This window comes from Bacillus rossius, chromosome 10 (genome assembly GCF_032445375.1).
Source record: "Bacillus rossius redtenbacheri isolate Brsri chromosome 10, Brsri_v3, whole genome shotgun sequence".
Taxonomy (NCBI): Eukaryota; Metazoa; Arthropoda; class Insecta; order Phasmatodea; family Bacillidae; genus Bacillus; species Bacillus rossius.
Genome location: NC_086337.1, coordinates 57,898,161 through 57,914,036, shown reverse-complemented (window position 1 = coordinate 57,914,036; position 15,876 = coordinate 57,898,161). Strand labels below are relative to the sequence as shown.

Sequence of the window (15,876 nt, the reverse complement as noted above, 5' to 3'; positions counted from 1 at the left end):
GAGATATCGTGCATCTCCAGTCCTCTGACGGCGGGCCAGAAGGAGGGGGGCGTGTCGCGTCACACGTCACCAGGCGTCTACCCCCACCACTGCGACATGAGCGACTCCGACACCAGCGCCGACGACCACAAGTCCAGCAGAGAGCAGCATGCTCGCCCTCAAGGTGGGTGTGTCCCCTCACGCGGGGTCTACAGACTAGAGGCATGGGGTTAAGAGCACAACTTACGAGAGTTTGATTTGCATTATGGCATCACTGTGACTCTCTTCCACAGTTATCCTTCCTACATTTCTTCTGCCCCTTGGTCCACACCGTCTCCATGGAAGAAGGCTTTACAAGAACCATTAATTTATTTGGACTTTGTTACTCCATGAACTAACATTTTCTTTAAATGGTTCATGAAACGCAGAATTTTGCATTATTTCTTATGGAAAAAATTCAAAACTACAAATTAATAATTAAAAACCTAAATCAGCTGATGTCAAACATAAATCCATTGATGAAACTAAACAGGTATCATGGACAACACAATGATGACGGCACAGATGAACACGTACAGAACTTAAATATCTGACAGCATAAGAATTCCGCGGAAGGAATTTGTTCATAAAAAATATAATAACAGCACAGGCGAACACAGCGGGCTGATAATGACGAGACAGTTTCAACAAAAACAGTGAATACATGCAGACAACAAAACATGGACAACTCAGCAAATATATGAACACAACGATGAAGATAAACAATTGCAACTGTTTTGTCACAGGAAAACTACTGTTGTTCGTTGGTGTCGCCTTCATTGTGTTGTCCATATTATCTGTTTATGCCCCATCCATAGTATGATTGGTAAGCCATAGTAGTTGTGGTCCATCACAAGACTTGTTGCTCAATGTTCCAGCGAGTAAGTATGCCCATGAATTAGATGAATGCAAGCCATAGTTAGGGTCCATCACAAGCTTTGTTACGCGATGTTCCAGTGGAGACGCACCACAACGCCGAAATACCACAACGCCGAAATGCCAAACTGACCACAACGCCGACAGCTAGAAAACTGCTGTGCACCACAACGCCGAATTAACACAACGCCGAAATACACTAACGCCGAAAAATGTCATTGCAGGACTGCCACAAAGGTTAGGTTAGGTTAGACTAGGTTAGGTTAGACGAGGTTAGGTTAGACTAGGTTAGGTTAGACTAGGTTAGGTTAGACAAGGTTAGGTTAGGCTAGGTTAGGTTAGACTAGGCTAGGATAGGCTGGGTTAAGTTAGGTTAGGTTATATTACGCTAGGTTAGGTTAGGTAAGGTTAGGTTTGATTGTGGTATTTCGGCGTTAAGGTACATTTAAGAAACACACACAAATTCATTCAGTTGTTAATTCGGCGTTGTGGTACACCGCAGTTTTCTAGCTGTCGGCGTTGTGGTCAATTTTGACATTCGGCAATTTGGTATTTCGGCGTTGTGGTAACGACCCTGTTCCAGTCGTGTGAGGTCATCACAAGCCTTGTTGCTCCGATATTACAGCGAGGAAGCATGTCATGGGTTGTACAATGGCGGAGCATAGTCGAGTCCATCACAAGCTTGGTTACGCTATGTTCCAGCGAGGAAGTATGCTCGAGGTGTTGGTTACGCTATGTTCCAGCGAGGAAGTATGCTCGAGGTGTTGGTTACGCTATGTTCCAGCGAGGAAGTATGCTCGAGGTGTTGGTTACGCTATGTTCCAGCGAGGAAGTATGCTCGAGGTGTTGGTTACGCTATGTTCCAGCGAGGAAGTATGCTCGAGGGGTTGGTTACGCTATGTTCCAGCGAGGAAGTATGCTCGAGGTGTTGGTTACGCTATGTTCCAGCGAGGAAGTATGCTCGAGGTGTTGGTTACGCTATGTTCCAGCGAGGAAGTATGCTCGAGGTGTTGGTTACGCTATGTTCCAGCGAGGAAGTATGCTCGAGGTGTTGGTTACGCTATGTTCCAGCGAGGAAGTATGCTCGAGGTGTCATCCCGAGGGACCAGGCGCTCAGGAAACAGCGCAAATGTCAGCAGACATCCTTCTCCCACCTCGAGTAGCATCTGGGGCGACCTCGCTGCTGGAAAATGTGCCTTATTACGTCGTGTGCGGTGAGCTGACATGCGGCGAACTTCCATCTTCGAATAAACAAGTTGATTGAAAATTGCATGTGATACGAAGCTTCACCCTTAAAAGATGTTTGTCCATTTGACGGCGAGGTTACACAATTTAAGTAAATTGTGATGCAAACCGACCATAGTCGATGGTAGAGAATAATTCCAGCATTTTTCTGGAGCAAAGTTAGCAATGCCTGGACAACCTACTTTAGGCTGCTGGACAAAATTTTTAGCTAAAGTGTTGCCAAGTGAACACTGGTTTAATCCTAATGTAATAATGTAATAATAACAGCTAATATACACTGACTGCCAGGAATTTTCAAACAGTTACAGTGACCTCTTAATACAGTTATTTGTGATTACTTGAATTTAATTACAGGTACCTGTAAGACTATTACCTGCAGATAGAAAATTTGGATCTTTAAAGTATATTAGGCTTGGTCTCAGTCTGAAATCCATTAAACTTACACAGGCTTAAAAAAATTTTTTAAAAATAAAAAGAAACAAATGACTGTTTGAAAGTCCAAAATTTGGTTTCTCTAAAGATACTTGGCACACTTTGGCACGAAGACCAATTACACTCCCCCCTTAATTCACATAGTAAAGAGGACGTTGCTAAATTAGACAACTAAGTTTTTTTCTTTTAAGAATTTTAGACAAACTGGTTGCCTCACATCTTGTTTTTACCACAGTTAAAACTCGGTAAGAAAACAAGGCAGTGTCAATATGTTATTTTATTCTTTTGTTTGACTTATAGCTATTTAATAATTTTCATTCTAATTGTAATGATGTAATAATCTAAAGCCAGTTCAAATTTATAGAATATTTATTTGATATCAGACTTCCTTATAAATAGTTTTATTTCTGAATAAATGTGTTGTAAAACTGTAAAAGGGATATTTTCTATGCATTTGTTTCAGTTTAAGTTGGAGCTTGAATTACAAGGCTAATACCTTCGTCCGAACGCAGACTGCTTGAATACAAGTCGTACCAGGAACCAAATTCTTCAGGTAGAAAGAAATAAAGCATATGTAGGTAGCTAATGATAGACTTGCTTCTTATAGAATACTTAGTTATAGAATGAAAATTATATGTGCTAGCAGTAATTGCAACTAATACGAGCAGAAGTATAAAAACATACACATTTAATATGAAAGTTAAAACTACATTACGCTGATCATAATGGAGTAAACTGGTTCACTGAAAAAAATATAATAATAACAGGCCTTACAGTATTTTAATTTTATTTGTTTTTTCTTACAAATTGTATTTTGACTTGTAGGATAACAGGTTTGCATAGGATAGAACCAATTGATTAACAATAGTTTTTTTATTTCTTAGTTAATATTCACAGTATTAAGTCAATCATATTTTAAATGTCTGGCCACATATTATTCATTCGTTAAATGCCACAATTTACTCTCCACACTGGATCTCGGCTCCACAGTAGCTCGTCTCTGTCTCAACACACTGTGCCTCGTGTAGCTCACTCATACACGTCATACACGCAACACTCTCCCGGATGCTTCGGCCATTGCTCGTCATTCACTTTCGCTCACAAACGGGTCACTCACCCTTTTTTCACTTTGTTGTCGCTCCGAGTATCCGCCGGTATCCCCACCAGCCTCTGTCACTCGCACACCCCTCCGCAGGCAGGCCCCAGTCTCAACCACCTGCCCGAGTTCCGCCCCGGGAAAGGTCTCGCAGCCCCCCCCCCCCAGTTAGCCGCGTCATCCGAATCCCCAACTCAACGCTCGAAACTCCCAGAACGGTGGCGTCCTAGTTACGCCACTCCGAGCAGACGGGGACTCTGGAAGTGTGCACGAAGTTACAACCTGCACCAGTTGTTTAAAGTGCACACTCCGATGGAGCACGTGCTCCCCTAAGGTCTGAGCGTCCACCGTAACGGCACGAGTTCCCTGTGACCACAGGGAAGTGGATGCTCAGCTTCAAACGCAACTCGGGGATATTCTGGGCAGGACCTAAAGCGAGAGATTCATCCCAGCACCTCCGCCACACAGTTCTTGTTATGCGCGAATAATCACCAAGACAGCGAGGACAGTTAACTTTATTTCTCAAAAGTAGCAAGACCGATACTTTCTCGGCAACGCAAGTGAATGCAACGAAAAAAAAATCTTAAAACAGGATCAACTTCATATATGATTATTTGTTAACGACACTACAACTTTAAACTTCGTATTTAATTTTTGGAAAATTTCCATCCATTGTTGAGGCCAGAATCTCAATTAGCTTTTTATACTGTGGATTTGTAACAAAAGTCCAGAGTCAACAACAAATATTCATAAACCCCAATGTTTAGCTTTCGTGAGAAATGAGGGAGGTCAAGCTACAGGTAATTGTTTACAGTTAAGATAATTGTTAAGTTGTCGTATATTAAAGCAAAAATTCTCAGTGCAGTAACGGCCAGGGATGTTACAATTCTGATCTGTTTGACAATTTCCAGTATAAAAAGTAAATTGATTTTATAACAATTTAGAATTATTAACTTAAACTGTAGTAGTTATTCATTCAGCTTTCATATGAACGCAGATAGGTATTGAAACAATACAAAAAAAATTGTGCGTCAGAATTTTGAGGAAACATATTGCGTTTATTATTTATCGAGTTCTGATTTTCATCAACATTCATAATCAAGAATCACGTTTTGATGTGTTTTAAATTAATACATATAAAATTAAAAAATATTTTAAATTGTTAAAAATATAATAAAAAACCTTTTTCACGTGTTTCAGGCCTCTGCAACATCGCAAAGCCGTGAAGAACGGAATGACATGATCTGCAATCATCTATTTTGAGTTCTCCGTGTGATGAAGAAACAAATTTTTTCATAATAACCACAACACTCTGTACATAAAATGTAAATAATTGTGAATTTTTGTAAATATTAGTTTGTTATATTTTCCTCATACGACATGATTATACTCACTTATCCTACTAATAGTGTGTTTATTTTTGTAACGCAAGTAAAGGTATAATAAGTTCGGGATACTGAGCTAAGAAAGATTTTTCGAGAAAAAAGAGTTATCAACACATAAAAGCCTAAGGATATTTATGTTTTAATAAAGTTTGTATACAGAGATACTAAGACTTGTTGAAAAAAAACATTGCCTCAGTTATTTAAATGACATTAAAATAAATGTATTATTTTACAGTCACGTCTCCATCTTATAAGTACAAAGGCCCTGGGACGATAAGAATACCGAATAGGCCCCAGAAAGGAATCGGGCTCATAATTTCAGGAAATATTTGTACCCATAAAATACTTCGATGCTGCAAGTTTCATATCTTTATCTATTACCGCGTCTGAATAAATCAAAAAATACTGAAAATCAGTACAAATTGTTATTCTCGGCTTCTTGTGGATCGACTGATCTAGCGACCGGATATGTTTTGGGGCCTGTTTAAAAAAAATCCCAAGCTCATAATTTCATCGAAAATTGAATGAGGAATTAAAAAAAAAATGTTTCTTATTTTTACGGGTATCGTAACATGGTTAAAAATTAAAATTAAGAATAAAACCTCATTTTTCTTTAGGTTATTATTGACAGATATAGCTCTTATTCCCCCCCCCCCCCCACTAAAAGCTACCATCAGGCCCCAAAACATATCCGGTCGCTAGATCAATCGATCGTCAAGACGCTGAGAATAACAATTTTTACTAATTTTCAGTATTTTTAGATTTATTCAGACGCGGTAATAGATAAATATCTGAAACTTGCAGCATCGAAGTATTTTATGGGTACAAATATTTCCTGAAATTATTAGCCCGATTCCTTTCTGGGGCCGATTCGGTATTCTTATCGTCCCAGGGCCTTTGAGTGTTGGTAACGAAAATAACCAAAACTAACCAAAGAATTCCATGGAGCCAAGTACGAAATAAATAATTTATAACTGGAGTTTATCCCAAAATTCTGAAAGTCAATTAGTAAGGTAGTGATTTATATAAGATAAATAATTTATTGAGTTATAATGGGCACCTATACTTTTAAATTTTAATAATTTTATTTAGTTTAAAATCATTTAATGGAAAATAAAACAAACTGTTGTATGTTTTAACGTATTTTCAGTGAACCTACAATAGATTTAATACTAATCTGAAACAAGTGAAATGAAAATGTCTATGAGGAAATGTACAAACTATGAATATGAGAATAAAATATTTTCTTGAAACAAAATGTGTACGGAAAAAAATTATGAACAATATAGAAACATGTTTAGCTTATTTCTTGTAACTGCATTGATAAATACCTAGCATTTTAAGAACAATTAAATAACTCATTTTCGTATACTATTTTATTGTAAACAAAGCGCATAAAAATTACAGGTTTTTACAGGAAACAATGTTTTGTACATGAATACGTTTTATAAAAAATAAAAGAGAAAAAATTACATATTCACAAAACGCAGTATGTATGTAAAACATTTTTACATTACATTGTTCATTCTGCAAAAATTTGTTACAACTAGTTTCAAACTTTGTTACACACTGCTTATTAGGCTTGGTTTTGAATAAATAATATTACACAAAAATATCACCATGGTAAGAGTTTTATAAGTTTAATATTATTCTCTGAACCCCTTTGTTTATAACCATTGTTTGTGCTTAGCTCTCGAATTGTTTATTGTCATCACTATTTTCTACCGTGTATCTCATTACCAAAATATCCATGATTACTTATTGTTCGTAGAAATATACTCATAAAACTGAAATAAATATTTTCTGAATTGTTATTATTATAAAGAAGGGATTCTTCACGTTATTTCGTAACATGAAACTTACTTTATATTTGAAAATTATTTATATATTACTATATAAGTATCTGAATTAATTATTATAAGTGTACAGTCTTATTATTAAGACACAACAGACCACGAAGGAAAGAAAAATGCTTAAAACTATAAGGAAATTTTAACTTTTTATATATTCTTACAATATTTACAGTTGATTTATATAGTCATGAACATATTTACAAAGTCATCAGAAAAATGTCTAAAATTGAAGATTGTGACGACACTACAGTGTTTATCAACACTAGTTTCGTAACCCTCAATAGTGAAGTTATGCATTTACAAATATTACAAACCTGTGCATCGTATCACATTACGTGAAACCGTAATATAACACATTTTTATAAAAAATCCAAACTAATTGTTTTAAGCAAGGGCTCTATTCATATTTACAACTTACGTTGCAAACACTTAACAATTTCTCACAAATAAATAAAAATTAAAGTTTTTTTCCCTTCAAACAAGTAAAAGCTTACGATGAAAAGATATATGATTTTAATATTTATTTTATATAAATATTACAAAACTGTAACATAGTTAATACAATGATTGATTTAATGTAAAAAAATGAGTATCAAATGATTTCGAGCCATCACACATCATCGAGACAGGCAATCTTATTGCGTAAACTATATGCATGTTTATATAATGATAGTTTACTTTTTCTTATGGCAAATGTGAGCACACTTAATTAATATCTAAAACACAACATTTTTTTCTCATAATTTTGATGACTGAGAGAATCTCGTATCTTAATGCAATTTCAACTTCTTTATGTGAACCATTATTTAAGTTTTACAGATTTGAAACATTCTAAAATTATTACTCACACTATGAGATGATACATTTCAAAGAAACTTTAACACCTTAGCTATGTGATAATTTATTACCTGATTTTAGAATGCTGCAGACTGTTCTAAAAAAAAACAGCCAGAAGTCATTTCCTGAAGATGACTGTGTAAGATGGTGTTATCACTTCACGTCTTACACTTAATTTGCACAATGTGACCTGTTGGAAAACTAATATTTTAAAATGTCCGAAGTCTTTTACAAGTTGACGCACAATTGGCGTGAAGAGACTACACTCGCAGTGGAAGCGAAACTGCAGTCACGTGGGCGATGCGGACATCACGTGACAGCAGAGCGTCTTGGCGTGTCAGTGGTGAGGCTGGCTGACAGATGGCGAGGTGACTGCTCTTGGCATGACTTGTCAGCAGTGGTAGCAGTGGTAGTCATGGCGACGTCAGGTCTCTCTTGAATGACAGCTGTCGTCTGTCATCAGGGTGTGTGGTCGATGTGGTGGATGATTGTCTTCAAGTTGACGGTGATGGGTGACGGTTGATGGCTTGCCAGCGGTGGTCGCCACGACAACCGCAGGTCGCTCTGAATGACAGCTGTCGTCTGTCATCAGGGTGTGTGGTCGTTGTGGTGATGGTGTGACGGGTGACGGCTTGCCAGCGGCGGTCACCACGACAACCGCAGGTCGCTCAAGGCTGGAGCGCGGTGTTGGCGCTGGGAGTCGAGGACTGCAGGCGAGGTGATGGTTAGGACGAGGCTGGCCTTGGTCGCCATGGTAACGGCAGCTCGGCCTAGATGATGGCGGTGAGCAGGCGTGCCTTGAAGTTCACTATCCTCTCGCTCGTCTGGGCCAGACGCTGCAACAAGATGGGTGTGACATACTGCATATGCCCTGGCTTGGAATTTTCGGGAATCAATTCGTAAAATAACAGCTGAAAAAAAAATATTGTCCGATGTTGGCCCATGCAAGTTTTTTGAACGTTTTGCTACACACATTAAATAAAAGTTAAATCTAGTTTTTTTAATAATTCAACAACTCATATCTCGTTTTGTCAATGCATGATAATAATTAGATAATGCAAATTTAAACGAAAATGATCTGTAAAATTCGCTGGACTTTCAAGTCTAATGAAAAAGAGTTTAAATCAATCCCACAAACTTCTTAATCAGCTAAGTTCTACTGGAGCAAAATGGTACAGTGGTAAGATACCGGACTCATAGTCCAAAGAATACTGGTGTAGGCATACTGCCTTGTTTTTTCACATTTTCTCGAAATAACTCCAGGGAAATGCTGGAATGTTTCCTTACTGTAGGCCAGTCAAACCTTTTCGCACCATCTGAGTGGTATGGAAAAATGGACGTCAGTTCTAGTTACCAGGATGAGGTCCTGCACGAGGTTGGCGATGCCCCGGTTGGCGATGATGAAGAGCCTGGTGACGGGGCCGGGCACGCCCGCCTGGTAGCCGTCGTCCTTCTCCACGGTCGCCTCGCCGCCCGCGGACACCTGGGCGCCCGCCTCGTCCGTGTTCTCCGTGTTGCTGCTGCCCGTCACCAGCTGAGGGACACACGCCACCAGCTCCGTGACACCCTGCGTCACCACGTGGGTCCCCGCCGCGCCACCCGCGCCGCGCCGGTCTGGAAGTACTTGGTGCGTTTCACCAGAACCGAGATGAACAGGGGAGAAACACGCGCAGCAAGTCCGGGATGGATCGGAGAAGTACCAGCCCATGTTCTCCCCAAGCACTTGGGTCGAGGGACTTCAGCAAACCATCGGGACCCAAGCCAGGAGGTATGGGTCGGTAGGTCCTCTGGTGCTGCGAGCTTACAATCGAGCTACAGATCTATTAAAATATAGCTTTTGGGTTTCATGGAAACGTGTGTAAATTTATTCGAGTTTGAACAAGCGCGCGACAACCCAAGTGACTAATAGAGCGGTCGGGCTCAGACTCAGTGTGGTAGAGCTGGCCTTGAGTGTAGAGACTGATCTGGTGCCCCTCCACAACGCCCTCAGTCGTTTATACGAACTTTCTGAACAAACCTCGTACTGCTAGAAGGAACAGTTATGAATCTTTTGGCAGGATTATATATGGCATCTACAGCCACAAGACAATTTAAATTCACTTCTTCTAGTCCCATGTTCAACCATGTTAATCGTCCCCTATGAGAAAATATTAAGAAACTGCAAAAGTTATCTTCAAGACTTTCTTCTAAATGACAAGGCATCTGCCTCATACATGCAGTCCTCGTACAATGAGACTTGAAGTAGTTTACTTACGTTGAGACGAGTAAATGGTTCTGAAAGAGTTAATTTTATATTACAAATAAGATAACATAAAACTAAACAATTACAGTTTTGACAATAATGTTTAAAAAATTAATATAAACATATTTTCACCATTTTGGATCTACTTACTACATTGAATTTCAATTATCTAATCATGTTTCTACAATTCAGTTTCTAACTTTAAACAAGATAAAGAATAAAAGCTGGTTGACTACAAGTGCCTTAATATTTACACCTGGCTACAGACAGATATCTTAAAAAATAGTACAAAAATATGTTTTATTCCCTGTAACATGGAAGTTACAAATGGGGTGACATATACTCCTTTAAAATACATAACACTTAACATTTTCGTTATACAATATGTTTATTCAATTCTTAGAGCTATTAAAAAAGTAACAAATATTCTGAATATTCATTTAAAAAATAAAACAGAAACATTGCATAGTTGAGTGAAAAATTTCATATGTGTTAGTTTTTGCAAGTCCATGCATACAAATACGTATTATAAAATTGATATTATACTTACTGTTTCAAATTTAAGATATATTTTAGTAAGTAAATTTGTTTCAACAAAAATTTAAAGGGCATTATTATGTTTTTACTTAGCTGAATCAATTGATGTACAATGATGTGTACTGATGTCCACTATGCTAATTTATAAAAACAATCTTTGATTTAATGTACAACTTTTTAAAATTTTCTTTATGAGAGTAATTATGTAAATAATTTATCACATACACAAATTGAATATATTTATATTGCTTTAATGAACTGACCATATACTGTAAAAGTTTAAATTACAAACACATTTGGTTTTTAGGTGTTAATTTTATGATTGTTACCAAATTAAGTCAACATTACATGTTTCATTTATTCAGATCCACAAACCTTTACTCAAGGTAGCAAATAATGCTAACATAAGATTTACAATAATTATCAGAAGCCACATTAAATATTTTATTTTCATATTTTTACAGTTAAGTTTAATATAAAAACAATAACGTATCCTTATATGGCATTTCTAAATATGAAATCATAATATCATTATAAAATTTTTTTCGTATAAATTTTTGAATTTCAAACAATGATTTACTTACACGGGATTAAAATACATCATTTTATATAAATCAATCTAAACTAAGTTTGTGAGTCTTTGAATTAAAATTAAAAAAAACAAACAAATTCAGTTGTAATACTGATAATTCTTACATTACAAAACACCTGTCCATATTTGCACTTAAAGTCTACATATTTTTGGTTGCATCTCGTCAAAGAAGTCAGGCTATTTATTGTCCTTTCATGGTCTTTTTTTTCCGTCTGTGAAAGAAGCGTCTCGCGTCTTGAGTGAGTCCACGTGCTTGTCCGACGTCTTCGGTGGGATTGTGTTCACGTGTGCATGAAAGGATCGTGCTAAAAGAAGAAATAAATAATATCACTAATGAAAAGTGAAAGTAAACAAGGTAAAAAGATTCTGCTAGATGAGAGAGAGAGTTGCCAGAAGCCAGAAAGCTAGAATTAGACTCTAGATCACCTCTTTAAAGTTTCTCTTGAAAATAAAAATTATGTTGTAAATCATGTTTCAAAATTTTATGTAACGTTATAAACTATGTTCAATTGAATATATAGTTTAAAAAAGTTATCTCATATAATTTAACTCCACAACTGGCGAATTATCAACTTTTAAACACATTTTGTGAATCATTAATCACATAATAAGTACTCATTTTAACATTAGGTTCAATAACAATAATTGAACGTCTGTGGGTTCACAAAGAACATTTGGTAAAGAGGTCGATAAACAAGATGTCATGAAGTCAAGTGTTCCGAGGGAAATGGAGTGGTAATTAGTGTTTTAATTAATGAACGAGTAGTTAGACCTAAAATAAGTGTTTGGGTCAAAGAAAGGGTAGTATTTCCTGAAAGAAAAAGATGAGTTTAGTTTGATGATACAAGAAGAGAAAAAGAATAGCAATGAGAACGAAAAATACACATTGATGTGACATCAGCTGTATTTCATGTATTTAACGTAACCATTCACATGGTATTATACTAAAATAACTCTTAAAAATCCTACGAAATCAAATTACTGGGCAACAAGTGACATTTTAAATCAATTAAAAATGATATTTTAAATATAAATATAAGCTTTAGATTCAAGCAGGGGAATAATAATGTCAGGCGTTATCACAACGGCTAAATAATAACAAACATCGACTTGGACTCCATAAAGTTTTAACCACGGGGAGATAGAATTCTGAAATCTCATCACCATTTAGATGAAACATGAAACTGTCATGGCAGTATAGGTGAACCTACTTGCGGCAGTTCATATGTATGAACAAATACAAATTTTACATGTTATTACGTTGCTCTTAATCAATATTAGCTCATGTCACAAAAATGGTGAAATTGTAGACTGTATGAAGATGTATTTACATGCATAGGTTATCTAGGTGATGGTGGAAAGCCACAGGCAGTGAAACACAACCAAAGATGACATGCTGGTTAGGTGTGAAATTGAAGGCGAAGGTACAGTGCAATACAAGATACACGAGCAGTGCAAAGACAGAGGTAAAATGAAATGAACGGAAATGAGAGAGCTATGAAGCGTTAGTACTGGCTTTGACAGAAAACCTCCTGTTTGATCTGTCCACTCACTGCTGAGGCTTGCTACTGGAGCTGGTGTCTTTATGTTACAGTCGAAGAAGACATGATATATATTAATTGTATTAACTAATCCGCGCTGCAAGTCAGCCTCTCAGCGATCGGCAAACACTCGAGGAAAACCTTCTGTTAAAGACACGAAGTCCGTTATCACAGGATTTCAAGACTCCAACACTCCCAAATTGAACTGTTTAACGGAATATAACTTATTTCTCACATGTTTTTGATCATTATTGTCGACTAACTTCACAGTTAGATACCAGTGTTAAGAACTTTCCTCAGATTGTAATATTAATATGAATTAAATGTTATATGTAGGTACAATAAACTAACATATGGAGTCTTAGCTTTTATGTTGGAGAGTGAATCCTATGATTGGTTTCAGTCAGAAGTTTAGAACCGCCAATCTCCCAATGCTAACTTTTATTTAAGTACAAAAATCCTGAACATGCATACTGTAAAGTACACTGGAATGTTAAATAAATTAACAATTTGTAGTTTAGGGCCCGCAAACAAAAAATTCAACTAACAACAATGGTCACTAAATGACATAATCGAATTCAAAGTTTATCTGTGAACTACTACCCGAAGACATAAAATTATTTTATGTCGTTGATGTTCTGAGTTAGCTGAATCAAATATATATATATTTTTTAATTAAGGAGGTGACCATTTGGTTCAGTATATTTTAGCTCGATTTACTGATTTAGAATGTTTCAACATGGTTCACTATAGTTTGACCCAGTTGAAGAACTGATGTTTCCATTCGTTACATTAAAATTTGACACCAATTTAGGATGTATCTATTCGGTTCAGTGGAAACCCACTTAAAGAACTTATGTGTGTCCATTCGGTTCAGCAGAATTTCGTGCAGTTGAAAGTTAGAACGTGTCTATTTATTCCCATTGACTTGGCTCTATTTAAATAATTTATTAAAGAATATAGGACGTGTCCATTCGGTTGAGTTTGACCCAGATAAAAAAAATCTCAGATGTCCACTCGATATTGACCGAGTTAAAGAGTTCAGGTTTTGTCCATCTGGTTTACTAGAGTTAGTCTTGGGTAAAGAATTTAGGATGTGTCCATTACGTTCTGTAGATTTTGACCCAGGTAATTCATCTAGAATATGACTATTCGATTCAGTTTAGTCTGATAAAATCAATGGATTTCAGAGGAGTCGTATCGGTGAAGTGGTGTCGGAGCCAGCAGTGAATCTCGGCTGAACGGAGTCTGCCCCTGATCAAGCGGACGAGCATGCAGTGAGTTGTAAAAGGAGGTGCCTGAGAGAGGACAGCTTGGTGCAGGGGTGATAGCAGTCGGAAAGAACGGTCTCCGCAGTCATACCGCCCGGGATGTGGTGGTGTTGTTGGTCCGGACGGTAGTGGTCTGATTGGCCCGCGAGCGGGTGACGGCAGAGGAGGAGGAGGTCCCCAGGCCTAGGCCCAGGGACTCGGTGCCCGCCACCAGCCGGTACACGGTGCCGGCCGCTCTGGCCGCGCGGTCCGCCGTGCTCTGCGCCCAGCACTCGGCGTCCATCTCCACCCTCTTCCCGCTCCACACTCCACACTCCACATACTCCACTCTCCACACTCCACTCTCCGCACTCCACACTCCACTCTCCCGGACCCTGGCCGGAGCCAGCGCTAGGGCCGCGCGGTCCGCCGTGCTCTGCGCCCAGCACACGACGTCCCTCTCCTCCCTCTGCCTGCTCCACACTCCACACTCCACACACTCCATTCTCCATACTCCACTCTCCGCACTCCACACTCCACTCTCCCGGACCCTGGCCCGAGCCAGCGCTAGGGCCGCGCGGTCCGCCGTGCTCTGCGCCCAGCACACGGCGTCCATCTCCGCCCTCTGCCCGCTCCACACTCCACACTCCACACACTCCACTCTCCACACTCCACTCTCCGCACTCCACACTCCACTCTCCCGGACCCTGGCCCGAGCCAGCGCTAGGGCCGCGCGGTCCGCCGTGCTCTGCGCCCAGCACACGGCGTCCATCTCCGCCCTCTGCCCGCTCCACACTCCACACTCCACACACTCCACTCTCCATACTCACACTCCACTCTCCACTCTCCACAATCCACACTCCACACTCCACTCTCCCGGTCCCTGGCCCGAGCCAGCGCTAGGGCCGCGCGGTCCGCCGTGCTCTGCGCCCAGCACACGGCGTCCCTCTCTGCCCTCTGCCCTCTCCACACTCCACACTCCACACACTACACTGTCCATACTCACACTCCACACTCCACTCTCCACTCTCCGCAATCCACACTCCACTCTCCCGGTCCCTGGCCCGAGCCAGCGCTAGGGCCGCGCGGTCCGCCGTGCTCTGCGCCCAGCACACGGCGCCCCTCTCTGCCCTCTGCCAACTCCACACTCCACACTCCACACACTACACTGTCCATACTCACACTCCACACTCCACTCTCCACTCTCCGCAATCCACACTCCACTCTCCCGGTCCCTGGCCCGAGCCAGCGCTAGGGCTGCGCGGTCCGCCGTGCTCTGCGCCCAGCACACGACGTCCCTCTCTGCCCTCTGCCCTCTCCACACTCCACACTCCACACACTACACTGTCCATACTCACACTCCACACTCCACTCTCCACTCTCCGCAATCCACACTCCACTCTCCCGGTCCCTGGCCCGAGCCAGCGCAGGGCTGCGCTGTCCGCCGTGCTCTGCGCCCAGCACACGGCGTCCCTATCTGCCCTCTGCCAACTCCACACTCCACACTCCACACACTACACTGTCCATACTCACACTCCACACTCCACTCTCCACTCTCCGCAATCCACACTCCACTCTCCCGGTCCCTGGCCCGAGCCAGCGCTAGGGCCGCGCGGTCCGCCGTGCTCTGCGCCCAGCACACGGCGTCCCTCTCTGCCCTCTGCCCTCTCCACACTCCACACTCCACACACTACACTGTCCATAATCACACTCCACACTCCACTCTCCACTCTCCGCAATCCACACTCCACTCTCCCAGTCCCTGGCCCGAGCCAGCGCTAGGGCCGCGCGGTCCGCCGTGCTCTGCGCCCAGCACACGGCGTCCCTATCTGCCCTCTGCCAACTCCACACTCCACACTCCACTCTGCATACTCACACTCCACACTCCACTCTGCATACTCACACTCCACACTCCACTCTCTCGGACCCTGGCCCAAACCTGCGCTCGGGCCTCGGATGTCTTGCAGGTGCC

At 40.4% G+C, this 15,876-nt stretch overlaps 1 protein-coding gene across 1 annotated transcript in view; it reads right to left on the bottom strand.

Annotated features, from left to right (window-relative positions):
• Positions 1–6,413: 6,413 nt before the first annotated feature.
• LOC134536261 (zinc finger protein AEBP2) overlaps positions 6,414–15,876 on the bottom strand; it is a 70,881-nt gene continuing 61,418 nt past the window's right edge. The window contains exons 6-8 of the mRNA XM_063375974.1: positions 14,017–14,184; positions 9,097–9,276; positions 6,414–8,578 (exon numbers count right to left, since the gene is read on the bottom strand). Of these exons, the coding sequence (XP_063232044.1) occupies positions 8,513–8,578; positions 9,097–9,276; positions 14,017–14,184 (414 nt within the window). The 3' untranslated portion in view covers positions 6,414–8,512. The remainder of the gene's footprint in view (positions 8,579–9,096; positions 9,277–14,016; positions 14,185–15,876) is intronic.